The sequence below is a fragment of the Mastigoproctus giganteus genome, chromosome 8, assembly GCF_048544385.1.
Source record: "Mastigoproctus giganteus isolate SK-2022 chromosome 8, ASM4854438v1, whole genome shotgun sequence".
Lineage (NCBI taxonomy): Eukaryota > Metazoa > Arthropoda > Arachnida > Uropygi > Thelyphonidae > Mastigoproctus > Mastigoproctus giganteus.
This window is the reverse complement of record NC_143582.1, coordinates 176,218,127-176,234,478: the sequence shown is the minus strand read 5'-3', so window position 1 is coordinate 176,234,478 and position 16,352 is coordinate 176,218,127. Positions and strand designations below refer to the sequence as shown.

The 16,352-nt window shown below is 37.2% G+C and overlaps 1 protein-coding gene across 1 annotated transcript in view; it reads right to left on the bottom strand.

Moving 5' to 3' along the window:
* The window catches only part of LOC150082029 (rho guanine nucleotide exchange factor 17-like), an 862,761-nt gene that overhangs the window by 335,109 nt on the left and 511,300 nt on the right, over positions 1-16,352 (bottom strand). Inside the window, exon 8 of the mRNA XM_090380403.1 lies at positions 6,214-6,390. Within this exon, the coding sequence (XP_090236529.1) occupies positions 6,214-6,390 (177 nt within the window). The remainder of the gene's footprint in view (positions 1-6,213; positions 6,391-16,352) is intronic.

Sequence of the window (16,352 nt, the reverse complement as noted above, 5' to 3'; positions counted from 1 at the left end):
AGGAGGTTAGGCAGGCAAAGGCAGATTACGAGAAATCTTTGGCAAGGGATGCAAAGAAAAACAGCAAGGAGTTCTTTACTTATGTAAATTCTAGAAGGAAGGGGATGAATCAGATTGGTCCACTTGATATCGATGGTTCAACTGTTGATGATCCTGCTCAGGTAGCTAAAAAACTAAATCAATATTTTGCATCCACATTCACACATGAGGAGTTATTTAGGAAGGGGAATGCCATAGATGAAGTAAACACTGGCAGTGAGCTAGATGATCTTGTAATAATTGAGAGTAAAGTGGAGGAGAAATTGTTGAAGATAAATACAAGAAAGGCACCTGGGGTAGACGGGATCTATCCAGTTATATTAAAGGAGACAGCAATCCGTTAGCCATAATTATGCGAGCTTCCTTGGACTCAGGGGAGGTACCTACAGACTGGAGATGTGCAAATGTAACCCCAATTCACAAAGAAGAATCAAAGGCTGACACAAGTAATTAAAGACCTTTGAGTTTAACTTCTGTTCCAGGAAAATTAATGGAAGCACTGGTTAAAGAAGCACTGCAGGATCATCTTGACAAGAATTCAGTTATAGCTCAGACACAGCATGGTTTTGTTAAGGGAAGGTCTTGCCTGACCAATTTGATTGGATACTATGATGTAGTCACAAAAGAATTGGATGCAGGGAATAACTTTGATATTATATGTTTGGATTTTAGGAAGGCTTTTGATACTGTTGCACATGGAAGACTGCTGCACAAATTGGAGCAGTGTGGCATTGGTGGCAAATTGTTGCTATGGATAAAGGGATGGTTGAGTGGCAGAAGACAGAGAGTGGTAATTAATGGACACTGCTCATCGTCGACTAATGTTATTAGTGGAGTCCCTCAGGGTTCAGCGTTGGGTCCATTGTTGTTTTCTGTATTTATAAATAATATTGATGATGGTATATCAAGCTTAATGTCCAAGTTTGCAGACGATACAAAGGTTGGCAGGGTTGTTAAGGATGCTACTGACGCTATGCTGCTGCAACAGGATCTGGAAAGGTTGAGCAGATGGGCTGAGAGGTGGCAAATGAAGTTTAACATTGACAAATGTAAAGTACTACATATGGGAAACAGCAACCCCAGAGCAACGTATCAACTCTGTGGTACTACACTGACAATGGTAGAGAATGAAAAGGACCTGGAGGTAATTGTGCAGGCAGATATGAAGTTCTCTGAGCAGTGCAGATGGGCTGCAAGAGTAGCTCATGGTGTCTTATCAATGATACACAGGAATTTTTCTAGCAGGGATAGGGAGGTGATTATCCTCTTGTATAAGGCAATGGTCAGGCCACACCTTGAGTACTGTATACAGGTCTGGAGGCCTCATTTCAAGAAGGATGTAGAGCTGCTGGAACAAGTACAGAGAAGGGCAACAAGGTTAGTGAACGGAACGAAGGGTTGCTCTTATGAAGAAAGGCTTAAGTTTTGCAAATTACAGTGTCTGGAGACTAGGCACCGGTGAGGTGATCTGATAGAGATGTACAAAGCCTTGAATGGTTTGAGCATGCTCAATGCTGATGGGATACAGCCTCTTGCTCAGAATAATCACCTGAGAGAGCATAAATTCAAATTGAGGAAAGACGGTTGTAGGATAGATGTGCGGAACTTTGCCTTTAGCCAGTGGGTAGTTGGTTGGAACAGATTTTTATCCCTTGTTGTGGAAGTCAATAGCCTAAATAAATTTAAGGCTCGGCTGGACAGGTATTTCGAACGAACGGAGGGGTGAAGTGGAAGTTTTTTTTTTTTTTTTTTTTTTGCTGATGCTGCATAAGCTTGCTTTCTTGCATCATATGCCTCTACTAATGCTAATGCTAAAGACCTTTATTCCAAACACCATCAGAAGCCTTGGAAATGTCAAGAACAACTACAGAATTCATATTGGTGATCATTGATCAGATGAAAGGTTTCAAGATAGTTTAGATGTTGGCAGTTAATGGATTTCTCCATTACTTAGGAAAGAGTAAAGGTAAGTGTAATAGGACAATAAAATATTTAAGGGTAAAGGTCTTATGTTACGAGGTAGAATGACTTACATATAGGTTAGTGCAAAAGCATCATTTTAACGTAGCCATCTACCAAAGTAGTTAAATTAATTAATTAAATTGTCATCGTTTTGGTTATATCTCATATTGTGAATGCCATCACAACGAGTTGCCATGGTATTGTAGTACCTTGAATAAGTAACACGTCACCAGTGGAGAAGACTACTATTATTTATTCTCAGTGGATACCACCACCCAGACGGAACCATGGTTCGGTCTGGGTGGTGGTATCCGCTGAGAATAAATACGGAATCGGTGGTTGGGCAGGTACCCTGGTGTTGCAATAGTGTACCAGGGTACCTGCCCACCCACCGAAGAGAAGCCAACATGCTTTGAAACAGTTCCGTCTGGGTGGTGGTATCCACTGAGAATAAATAACAGTAGTCTTCTCCTCTGGTGAAGTGTTAGTTATTCGAGTTAGTACAATACCATGGCAACTCGTTGTGAAGGCATTCACAATATGAGATATAACCAAAACGATGCCAATTTAATTAATTAATTTAACTACTTTGGTAGAGGGCTACGTTAAAATAATGCTTTTGCACTAACCTATATGCAATAGGATGATAATCTGATGGGAGAGATCTCGCACCCTTTTAGGAACAAGGCTGAATATAGCAAAATTTCCAAGCAGAAGGAAAAACATTAGTGGAATAAGAAAGTGTAAAAAGTAAACTTAGAAAAAGAGTAAACTCAGGAGCATTTCATTTTCTTCAAAATTCTTTTGACATCCTTTTGGTGGGAGACCACAGGGGGCATTGAGTGGTGTGTACGCGATGATAGGAGATGGTTTACCAAGGTTGTCAATATGAGAGTTAGAATCAAAATAGGATGTTATTAAATTAGCTTTAGCATGAGACCAGAATAGCTTTGGCTAGAGACTAGAATTGTTGACTGTCATTTCGACAAAAAAGCAAGTTTTCTACTCTTAACGTGTTCAAATTCTAGTTTGGACTGATTAATAACTGCTTTACAATTGTTGCGGGCTTTAGAGTAAGCAAAAAATTAATTTAGAGAATTGGATGCGAGCCAATTGCGATATGCAACAATCTTATCTTGAACTACCTTAGCACATTATCAGGAAACCAAGGTTTAGATATAGGAATGATATTTTAATGGAGTGTGGAATAAAGGTTTTCATTTCCACAAGAATAATTTCACTGACATGATGTGAGCAACACTGACATAAAAAGATTTAACAGAGTAATCCAACCAAAAGAAAAGAAGAATAGAAATTCTTCTTGTACATCATTCCATTTCACATTCCTGTAGTGCCAAAACAACGAGAGGTTGAAAACAGCCACAAGAGGAAAGGCTCTATTGGACATTGGAGAAGAGACCATCACCAAGGTGTGAGCAACACCGACATAAAAAGATTTAACAGAGTAATCCAACCAAAAGAAAAGAAGAATATAAATTCTTCTTGTACATCATTCCATTTCACATTCCTGTAGTGCCAAAACAACGAGAGGTTGAAAACAGCCACAAGAGGAAAGGCTCCATTGGACATTGGAAAAGAGACCATCACCAAGGTAGGTAGGTAGGTGTGTGTGTATGTGTGTGTGTGTGTGTGTGTGTGTGTGTGTGTGTTTTGAGGATTTAAGCACATAAGCTGCTTGGCTATAATGCATCTGCTCATTTTTTTTCCTAAGGAAGTTGAAAACTTCAGTAATATTTGCCTCACTGTCAATGAGATGCTGTTCTGTCATTCGCTCTTGAAGGTTAACTAGGAATGGCAAAGTCAAAGTTCTGTTTTGTCAGTTCATCAAGTTGTAATCTGAGGTGCCTAGAGGGGCCACTCATGTATTTTGAAGGGTTTTTTGTGACAGTGTTAGTTGTATGGCTAGGATTGTCTGGTATTCTGGTAAGTAAATGAAAAATCTGAGCGAAGTCATTAATAATTGCAGAAGCCTCAGTACCTCGACAAGCTGGAGTTTTGATCATTAAAATCACCAAGGAAAATTACCTCACTGTGAGAAAAGTTGGAATGCAGAAATTTGACTCTCAAAAAAAAAGTCAAAGAGTAGCAAGTGATTGGTGGAATTGGGAGAATGATAAGAGTCAACACACATATTTGACAGAATGGGACAGAGAAGACAGAAAAGAGGAGGAACTTCCAAATTACTGATCTCTAATAGGGAATATCAGAGTGGACATAGGCACAAGTACCACCTTTGAAGCAAAAGGAATCACACAGTGAATAATTAGGATAACTGAGATGAGTGGTGGTGGGATAATGGATAATTGGAATTCTGTAAAAAAAAAAAAAAAGTAAGTTCAACTTGGCAGACTGTAGGTGAAAATAAACATCAGTGAGATAGGAATTCATACATATATATATATATTTAGCATTAGAATTGATGAAAGCATATGATTCAAGAAAGCAAGCTTATACAGAACCAGCCAAAAAAAAAAACACTCCCCCTTTCACCAATCCATTCACTCCAAAAGATCATCCAGTTCTTCCTTGAATTTATTTAAGCTATAAACTTCCACAATGACAGATGGAAGTTTGTTCCACCAATCAACTACTTGCTGGATAAAAGCAAATTTCTGCACATCTATTCTACAACTGTCTTTCCTCAATTTGAATTTATGCCCCCCTCAGGTTCATAATCTGAGCAAGAGGAAGAATCCCATCAGCACTGAGCCTGCTCAAACCATTCAAGGCCTTATACACCTCAGTCAGATCACCTCACAGGTGCCTAGTCTCCAGATGCTGCACTTTGCAGAACTTAAGCCTTTCTTTGTAAGAGCACCCATTGTTTCCCCTCACCAATCTTGTTGCCCTTCTCTGTACTCATTCTAGAAATGATTGGATCTCCCCATGATGCTTTCATAACCTACATCCTTCCTAAAATGATGCCTCCAGACCTGAATGCAGCAGTACCAAATTAAGGCATGGGCTAGCAGGGCCCTTGCCCAGGTTACCATTTATTTAAGGGGTGCCAAAGTTTACAAATCATGGAAAAAAATATATATATCCTTAAGTAAAGGGGTGCCAAAAATTTTTTCTGCCCAAGGCACCAAAATACCTTTGTCCGGCCCTGACACACAGCATTCAAGATTTGGCCTGACCATTGCCTTATACAAAGGGATAATCACCTCCTTATCCCTACTAGATTTGTGAAATGAACAAGGAAGCTTTTGGGAGGCTTAGATCTTTTGACAAAGAAGTTTGACTATTTATAATATATTCAGTAGTAAAGTAAAAGTAGAGTGGGGAGGACATGTATAAAGTAATGAAATTTTTGGATATGGTGTACACATAGCAAGAACATACCAAGCTTCTTGAAGTGATATGGGTTCAACAATGCTCCTACACACTATTTCGACTCCCTCCAGTCACTATCTGGCAGAGCAAAAGCAGCAAGATTTTACACTACCTGATCTGGACACCTAGAATGTTATCAAGAGGTTCAATCCAATGGACTACCCCTAGCTGGAAGCCTGAAAGTGCTGTTTTAGAGCTGTACCCTCCAAATTTAAGGATGATTGGATATCCTCATGATGCTTTCATAACCTCAAAATATATCAATCATTCTGTGTGACGGAAGAGATGGGGATTGTACTTATGTATAAAGGATCACTGCTCTAAAGAAATGTTTTGCAACTGTTTTTTGCATTAATTACTTACCCTTTTCCTCAACTCTAACACTTGAAGTCATTTCAACTTCCCCATCTTAAAAGTGAATAAATAATTTAATAATAATACAATTACCACTATTTAATAAACTAGAATTGCAAACTATGCAAACATATTGGAAAATTATAATCCAATACATTTTCAATGGTAGCTAAGCAAAAATGAGTTATTAATTTATGCTTTGTCTTAATTAAATTGCTGCTGGTGGGTGTTTTATTAATTGTGACTGTAACAGCCTAGTTATATACAAACAGACATATATAACTACGCTGTTACAATTAAAATATTGTAAACATCAACTTGTTCCCACACAGATCACTTTTTCTTGTAACCCCCTTCTCAACAACAGGGATCTAGCCCACTGATTGAGAACCATTGTTCTAAGTTTAAGAAGAATAAAAAATTCCTTCATGGCTTTTAACTAAGAACACTGTCTTGAGAATTACTGTCTTTGTCAAAAGGAATAAAGAAATTCTGCATACTTACATCCATGAGTCCTTCAATCAAGTGTTCAACTTCTTTAACTCTTTGCTGCATTTGTTCATGCTGGAAGGCTTCTCTTTCCATACGATTGATTTTTACGGCTAATTCATGAACTTCTTTTTGGGCCATAATTAATAACTGATGGTCAGGATGATCAACATGAGTATGTTTTATAAGTTCCTGGAATAAAATAAGATATATATATATAAACACACACACACACACACACACACACACACACACACACACACACACACACACACACACACACACACACACACACACACACACACACAGGATTTTTCATAACATGTGAATCATACTTTCAAATCAATTCAAGAATTGAAAATGATTCAATAAATTTCATATAAACATGTGTCAAATTCTGAATGTTTGTGGGCTATGGCTGTTTGAATTTTAAAGAAAATGTTCATGGAGTTTTAATTGGTAAAAAATAAATAAGAATAAGCAAACATGTACGTGGTATGAATAAACACTTTATTAAGCATGTATCCACTATTCTGATTTATTATTTTATTATTATGAATTTCTTCTTTATTTCAGAATTTACTTTATTTATAAAAATAAATAAAGTAAATTCTTGAATAAATCCTGAAATTACATCCCATGTGTTATGAAGTGGTGAGTCTAAATGAATCTTTAACAATTTAACAATCCATAATTCATGAATTATATGATTGATTTGTATTATTTATTTTTTCTGGTTGGCTGAGAACATGCACTTAAGTTTTGATAAGAAAAAGGTGATTTTTAAATGGTACTAGAAATTTAAAAATGTCATACAGATTCAGCATGCATGGAAAAGACAATGTGGAATGAGGGCACCTACCCATCTAATAATAACCCATCAGTGTGATAAATTCGAGGAACATGGAACTGTACACAACACCAATAAGACAAGCAGGCAAGAGGAGGGAAAAGAACATCAAGAAGTATCAAAATGTTGAAACTGTCATGAACTGAACGTTCTGGCAGAATGTCAACAAGGCAAGAGGAAGAACCCCATTAGCATTGAGAATGCTCAAACCATTCAAGGCTTTATACACCTCAATCAGATCACCTCGCAGGTGCCTAGTCTCCAGAGACTGTAATTTAAAAAATTTAAACCTTTCTTCATAAGAGCAACCCTCTGTTCCATTCACTAATCTTGTTGCCTCCTCTCTACTCGTTCCAACAGCTCAACATCCTGTCATTCTTAAAATGAGGCTGTTGTTGTTGTTGTTATTTCGATTTTAGGAGCATTAGCAACTAAGGCCATATTGCTCCGGGGATATGCGGTGGTCATTGTCTAACCTTTCCGCATCCTCCGTATTTGGTGGTCACGGGCTCGAACCCCAGTCTAATCAAGAAGCATGTGCTACGCACTGCTGCTCCTGCCCACCTGGCTACGGAGGCGCCTTAAAATGAGGCCTCCAGACCTGTACACAGTACTCAAGGTGTGGCCTGACCATTGCCTTATATAAGGGGATAATCACCTCCTTATTCCTGCTAGAAAAATTCCTGTATATCATTGATAAGACACCATGAGCTACTCGTGCAGTCTGTCTGCACTGCTCAGAAAACTTCATATCTGCCTGCACAATTACCTCCAGGTCCTTTTCATTCTCTACCACTGTCAGTGTAGTACCACAGAGTTAATATGTCACTCTGGGGTTGCTGCTTCCCATATGTAGTACTTTACATTTGTCAATGTTAAACTTTATTTGCCACCTCTCAGCCCATCTGCTCAACTTTTCTAGATCCTGTTGCAGCAGCGTACTGTCATTAGTGTCCGTAACAACCCTGCCAACCTTCGTATCGTCTGCAAACTTGGACATTAAGCTTGATATACACCATCATCAATATCATTTATACATGAAGAAAACAACAATGGACCCATTACTGAACCCTGAGGGGCTCCACTAATAACATTAGTCCCCAATGAGCAGTGTCCATTGATTACCACTCTCTGTCTTCTCCCACTCAACCATCCCTTTATCCATAGCAGCAATTTGCCTCCAATGCCACACTGCTCCAATTTGTGCAGCAGTCTTCCATGTGCAACAGTATCAAAAGCCTTTCTAAGATCCAAATATATGATATCAAAGTTATTCCCTGCATCCAGTTCTTTTGTGACCACATCATAGTATCCAATCAAATTGGTCAGGCAATACTTTCCCTTAACAAAACCATGCTGTGTCCGAGCTATAACTGAAGTCTTGTCTAGATGATCCTGTAGTGCTTCTTTAACCAGTGCCTCCATTAATTTTCCTGGAACAGAAGTTAAACTAACAGGTCAATAATTACTTGTGTTACCCTTTGATCCTCCTTTGTGAATTGGGGTAACATTTGCACATCTCCAGTCCATGGGTACATCCCCTGAGTCCAAAGAAGCTCTCATAATTATGGCTAAGGGTTTGCTTACTTCCTTTGCTGCCTCCTTTAGTATAATTGGATAGTCTCGTCCACCCCGGGTGCCTTTTTTATGTTTATCTTCAACAATTTCTCCTCCACTTTCCTCTCAGTTATTACAAAATCATCCAGCTCACTGCCAAAGTTTACTTCACCTCTGGCATTCCCCTCCCTGAATAACTCTTCATGGGTGAAAGCAGATGCAAAATACTCATTTAGTTTGTTAGCCACCTGAGCAGGATCATCAACAGTTGAACCATCAATATCCAGTGGACCCCAATCTGATTCATCCCTTTCCTTCTAGAGTTTACATAGGTAAAGAACTCTTTGTTGTTTTTCTTTGCATCCTTTGCCAAGGATTTCTCATAATCTGCCTTTGCCTGCCTGCCTAATCTCCTTTGTGATTTGGTTACAGACTAGCTTATATCTATCATAGGCTTCCATGTCATTCATTAATTTATATGTATCCCATGCATTTTTCTTCTCTGCCACATGTCTCATTAGTTCATCTGACATCCATTTAGGCCTAAATCTTGAACAATATTTCTTAGTTGGTATGTAAAGCCTAGTAGCTTCCAAGATTAATTCTTTGAATGCTTCCCATTTTGAATTTGGTGTTGGTAACATCATCAGTTGGTCCAACCATATAGAATATAAATACTGTCTCAGACCACCATAGTCACCACACTTTTCCATTGAATTTGTTCATAGATGTTAAAATAAGCCAATATATCACCAGAAAATTGAATTAGTAATCATTGATGAGATGGAAGGTTTCAAGACAGTTTAGGAAGTGGCAATTAATGGATTTCTCCGTTACTTAGGAAAGAGTAGAAGTTTTAGTTGTTGTTGGGTTTTAGGAGCATTGGTGACTAAGGCCATATTACTCCGTATATATTGTATTCTGTGGTCAATTTTCTGTTCATTGGACAAAAAAACCCAAGTTTCCGGGAGAAAAAACCAGGCTGCCCTAGCTTCAGACTGACTAACCCAGCCATGTTTTGAAACCCAAAAAAATTCCTCAGGTTATCAATGGGACTCAAACTTATGTCTTTTACACCCTGTATAGAGGACAACGATTCTACCAACTGTGCTACCCACAGGGGCTAAGAGTAGAGATTAATGCAATGGGATGATAATTTGATGGGAGAGATTTGTCACCCTCTTTAGGAACAGTTTGGATATAGGCAAATTTCCAAGCACCAATGGAATAAGAAAGTATAAAAAGGCAACACAAAACAGGAGTAAGGTCAGGAGTACAAGTTTCAAGAACAAGTGTAGAAATACAATCAGGACCCAGTGCTTTCTTAGTATCAAGATTGTTCAAAATTCTTTTGACATTCTTATAATGGAACGTCCACAGGAAGTATTGAGTGGAGTATACTGGGAATAGTTGTTGTTGTTTGATTTGCCTTCTAAATCTTCCTACTGGTGTTTTACATTCATTCTGTAGATACTTATGATTCCAGACATTGTTCAAAGGCTATGACATAACAGTGGAAACATTTCAGTATTTTACTATTTTTCTGTATTGCACTTTACTTATTTGAACAGAGTTAACCTAGAGTTAAATTTTGTATTTAACTCTAAGTAAAATATTAACTGTGCAAGAGATTAACAGTACATTTTAAAAACTAAGCAGTGTTCACTCTTGAATTTGTTTGTTAGCTGCATGATGTCTTATAACTATATATACCGTATTTCCCCGTGTATAAGATGCACCTTTTTTAGAAAAATTTGGTGTCTAAAAATTCGGTGCGCCTTATACAGTGGTTGTAGATTTTTTTTTTACTTGCATTTCCCACTTTTTCGCGCTTGTTGTCTTTGCGCTCATTGTTTCGCACTTGTTACCGGTATATTAGGATACGCTTTGCCAATTTCTGCCCAGAAATGGCTCAGAAAAGATTTTCGTACAGTGCTGAATTCAAGTTAAAAGTGATCCAGTTTGCAAAAGTGAATGGAAATCGTGCTGCCGAACGTAAGTTTGGTCCTCCTCCAATTGAGAAAACAATCCGAGACTGGCTACGGGCAGAAGAAACCCTACTGAAAACGTCACGGCAGAAGAAGGCCATTAGAGGCAAGTCAGCAAAATGGCCTGATTTAGAGAGGGAATTGAAGATATGGATTGAGGAGCAAAGGACAATTGGAATTCCTGTGTCCACAAAGATGGTTCAGCATGAGGAAAGAAGAATTGCTGATGAAAACGAAGTTACTGATTTCAAAGGACACAATTGGTTTTTCAAGTTCATGAAACGGAATGGACTAAGCATGCATACATGCACCAGACTTGCCAAAAAGATGCCTGAAAGCTATAAGCAGAAGGTCCTTGAATTTCATCATTTTGTTATTCAATGTTGGAAGACACATCAGTTTGAGTTGGGACAGATTGCAAATTTGGACGAAGTCTCCCTTCAATTTGATGTCCCAAGTAACAGAACTGTTGATAAGAAGGGGGTGAAAACTGTAACTGTGAAGACAAGTGGACATGAAAAGAGCCATTATACAGTTGTTCTAGCTTGTTGTGCCATCGGAACCAAGCTGCCTCCTATGCTGATTTTCAAATGCAAAACAATGCCAAAAGAAGACATTCCCCGAGGAGTGATTGTCCACGTTCATGACAAGGGTTGAATGGATCAGGATGGGATGAAGATCTGGTTTGAGAAAGGTTGGAGCAGGAGACCAGGTGGGCTCTTACACAAACCTGCCCTATTGGTGCTTGATCAGTTCAGGGCACACATAACAAAAAATACAAAGAAGATTGCTGCAGAGCAAAAAACAAAACTTGTCGTCATACCTGGAGGCTTGACATCCCAGCTCCAACCACTTGATGTCAGCATTAACAAACCCTTCAAAGCTGCCATGAGAGACAAATGGAACCAAGGGATGAAGTCTTCTGGGGACAATTTGACACCAGAAGAAGAGTGAAGAAACCAACTATAGGAGAAGTTTGAACCTGGGTGAAAAGATCCTGGGATAATATCAAGATTGAGATGGTTGTCAAGTCATTTAAGAAGTGCAGCATTTCAAATGCCATAGATGGAACTGAGGACGAGAAAATATATGAAGACAGTGATTCGTCATCAGACACAGATGAGGACAAGCTAATGGATGGGAGTTTTAACAGTGATGAGTTATATGAATTTTATGATGAATAAAACTTGAGTTCAATACCTTTATGTAATACATTTTTTTTCAAATTTTGGGCCCAAAAATTAAGGTGCGTCTTATACATGGGAGCGTCTTATACATGGGGAGATATGGTAACTAATAATTAACTCTTTCACTGTTAATGCCATCACATGGTAGCCTTTGGTTTAATTTTTTACCATGGACACCAACTGACACTTTCTGTACAATCATTATTTCATACAATATCAATTCTTCAGTATCAGTTAGGTGATCCTGTTCTTTTGTCAGCTACTAGTTAAAGCTATAAAAAACCAAATTATCATTTGTCATTAGAGTATTTTTTGTTAAAATTTACTGTATTCACAAGAAAAACTGATGCATTAAGTTGTTTTCATCAAAAATTAAGTGATAAGTGGGGGAAATGAAATTTGGTAATGGAGAACTGGAAGACTTTTATATGAACAATAACATATTCTCTTGTATTTAGTAGTAGAAAGATTTCTAGTCATCATCAAACCCATCATATAGTGATATCAAATTTATTGCTAATAGTCTGCCAACAGCACCAAATGGCTTTTATTTCTTGCTACTACTTATGATTAAACTGACACAGATACTGAGAAAAATCTCAGGATTTCAACCTTCTCTGGCAACATATCAATGTGTTTGGTACACTTAAAAATCCAAACAAAAAAAAATTATTTTCTATGGGGCTTTTTGTTTCCAGCCCAACCCTGCTACTAATCTACCAACACTATAAAATATAGTGTTGGTAGATTAGTAGTAAGTGGAGTAGTAGTACTGACACTATAAAATGGTAGTAGGGTTGCCAGGTGACCTCCTTAGAAAAACCAAACATTCTGCATTCCCATCAATTATAATTGATGAAATGGAATGGAATTGAATGGGGCAGATTATACCAAGACCAATTAAAATATAATGCCACTAAATTTTTATTCAAGATAATAATCTATAACTTATCATTTAAATTTGAAATGTAGCTTTTCTAATTTTTTTATAGAGAAAACTTTTTTGCATCCAAAAAATAACAGATATATTTAAAAGTAAAGAAAAGAAAAAAAGTTACTTTGTATTGATTTAACAAAAAAAATGTTATGTTCAACAGTCTATAGAAACTGACATTTCATTGAAACAGTTGAAACTTTATTATTCTGACTATGTGAGAATAATAAAGATCGCAGAATACGCTTCTAACTAAACAGCAACAATATTTTCAAATTTTATGTAAACAACTTGAACAAATACCAGACATCTAAAATGTCTGGTATTTGCTCAATATCTGCAGGCCTACACCACCGTCGAATCTCAAGGAACTGCATGACACACTCGTGTCGGCATGGTACTCCATTCCTGCACAACGTTTTCAGCATCTTGTTCAATCCATGCCTAGACAAATTCAGGCTGTTTTGAAGGCTAGAGGAGGCTCAACACGCTACTAGGTAGGTGTAACTAACAAAATGGCAGCAGAGTGTAGGTATGCTACATAATAGACCTGATAGTAAAACAAAATATTTTCAGCAATCCACACTTTTAGATCATCTCTCTCTCTCTCTCTCTCTCTCTCTCTCTCTCTACGTTGTTTACCTCACATGTAAACAATGCTTATGATTATTTTCATGTAAGCAGTAAAATTTAACAATTTTGATTTTTAAATGTTACTACTTTACTGCTTACACTAGGGGCAGATTCAAGTTTTGTGTGGCCTGAAACTTATGTCATTGTAAAGAACTTGCATGGCTTGAACAGCTTTATAATGGGCAGACCATCTTGTTACACTTAGACTCTTTAAAGAAAAATCCAAGTTGGCATATGTGTTTAAAATACTTCATCTACGAGACAAAAATCAAAAAAGAAAACATAAAACTGTTGCAAAATACCAAAGTAATCAACAACTTCAGGTACTGTAGAGGCAGCTTTTTCTCTGATGATATTAAAGAAATGAACCGTGCATGGCACATATTCTGCATACTTATTAATATTTTTATTAAACAGTGCTTGCAGCCCTTTGTCCTCACCTTTCATAACAGCTGCATTGTATACGATTGACCACGGATGTTGTTCAATGGCAGGTTACAACTGTCCAGAACCTGTTTCACTTTGTCAAATAGTTTTATAATGGGCATATAGATGGTTGTCAGTTAGCGAAAAAGTTAAAAATCGCTCATAGGGTTTACCTTTATGCCAGTAGCACACAATAATCGCCAACTTATCAGTGTTTGTCACATCAGGTATAGCATCTACAATAATGGAGTAGTATTTGGTATCTGGTTTATTTATTTGATTTATCACTTCATTTTGTACACATTTTCCCATTATTTCCACTGTTTCATCATAAACTGTTTTGGATAAATAGGTCACATTTGTCTTTTAATTCTGACGTTTCCCAAGTGCTCGTGCAAAATGGATAAAATTCAGCAATTAGTTCGATGATTCCTATGAAATTTCCGTTATTTGAGAATGCCACTTTTCATCTTTACCTCTGAAGGGCAAACCTCTTTCACTTAAAAATTTAACAACCACAATTATGCTTTTTAGTACTTCAAAATAACACTGAATATTCTTTCTTGTCTGTTCTTCAAGACTAGTGCATTTTTATTTGATTTACATGTAAATCAAGTAAACATATAGTCATCTTGTGCTCTGTAGTCTTCATGACTTTCAAGGAGAGTTCTCAATATATTCATCCAATCTGAAAACCTGTCTGCTGTAAGTAATGTTTGTTATGTTGAAAATAGTTTACAACCAAAACAATATATGCAACCTTTAGTCTTGGAATAGGCTAACCAGGAACTTAACAGTTTGACCATTTTTTAAAAATTTTTTTTCAAAATATCTGTTGGAGAAGCTTCTCCTTTGTCCATTGTATGTTCTGTTTGATTCTCTGTAAATATTATTGGGATCACAATTTTGAAAAAACAAACTGTCTTTCATTAAACAGTGTTGAAGAAATTGCTGCTCATTGCAACAGGCAATAATGAAAGATCCCGGTACTTATAGAAGTCAACAAATTCACCAGAGCTAAAGAAATTATTGCTCACTGTAACAGGCAATAATAAAAGATCCCGGTACTTACAGAGGTCAATGAATTCATCAAAATGAAGCTGCTGCTGACCTTCTGTGCATATCTAGGTCAGCAGCAGCTTCATTGACCATACAAATTGTGTTTTTCTTTACTATTATTTCCATCTTTCTTATACTTTTTCATTTCTTATTTTGGAGTGTCCTGATTCTCAAAATCTTCTTTATCTCTTCTGCTGTCATTTTCATTATCAATATTTTCTTGGCTATCGTAGTTTTTTCCTTACATTCTTAATTTTGACCATCAGAGTTTTTAAGTTTCCATTGTGATATAATAAGGGAGTTTTCGACATTTTGAAGCTTCTTCCAGTCTTCTTTCATTTTAAGTTTTTGGATTCCACTAGGATACTTTCTTCCCATCATATTTGAATTCGGGTATGATCAATAATTCTAAAAAAATATAAAAAATTAATCTGAAATTAGACGGCTAGCAATAACTTAACTATACACGGAAGTGGCTGAACCACATAAATATATCGAACTAAATCCAAACTACATCATCATCATCATCATCAGCCATTTTCAATCCACTGCAGGATGAAGGCCTCTCCAGCAACTTTCCAGTTCCTTCTGTTTTGAGCACTGGCCATCCATTTACTACTCAAAAACTCATGAATTTCATCTATCCATCTCCGCCTTTGTCTTCCAGGTTTTCTTCTAGCTCCTCTTGGGTACCATTCTGTTATTTTCTTAGTCCATCTGTCATCATGTCTTCGAGCTATGTGTCCTGCCCAAGACCATTTTAGTTCTTTAGTTTTGATAAGAATGTCCTTTACTTGAGTTTGCTGCCTAATCCATGTGTTTCTCTTCTTATCTAACAGTCTGATTCCCAATATAATTCGTTCCATTCTTCGCTGTGTAGTTCTTAGCTTCTCTTCCATTCTTTTGGTGAGTGCCCAAGTTTCACTTCCATAAGTCATGGTGGGGAGTATACATTGGTTCATTATTTTACGTTTCAGACAAACTGGGATATTGCTCTTCAGTATGTGACTATATTTCCTGAATGCTATCCATCCAAAATTTATTCTTCTCTTGACTTCCAGCCATTTATCATTATTACAGCTAATAACTTGTCCCAGATAAGTATATGACTCCACCTTTTCAATTACTGCTCCTTCAATCATTATTTCCCTTTCCGTGGCATACTTGTTCATCATTACTTTTGTTTTAGCCATATTCATCTTTAGTCCAAAATCCTTACTAACTGTGCATAACTAATTAAGATTTTCCTCTAATTCTTTGGGATCGTGGCTTATGACCACAATGTCATCTGCAAATCGTAAATGGTTTAGGTACTCTCCGTTCACATTGACTCCATTCTGCGACCAGTCTAATCTTCTGAAAGCTTCCTCAAGGGCAGCAGTAAACAGCTTCGGAGATATTGTGTCTCCTTGTCAAACTCCTTTCTCGATTTTAAATTTGCTACTGTCTTTGTCTAGTCTAATAAAGGATGTAGCACCCTTATATATTTTCTTCAAAATCATAATATATGGAGTATCTAT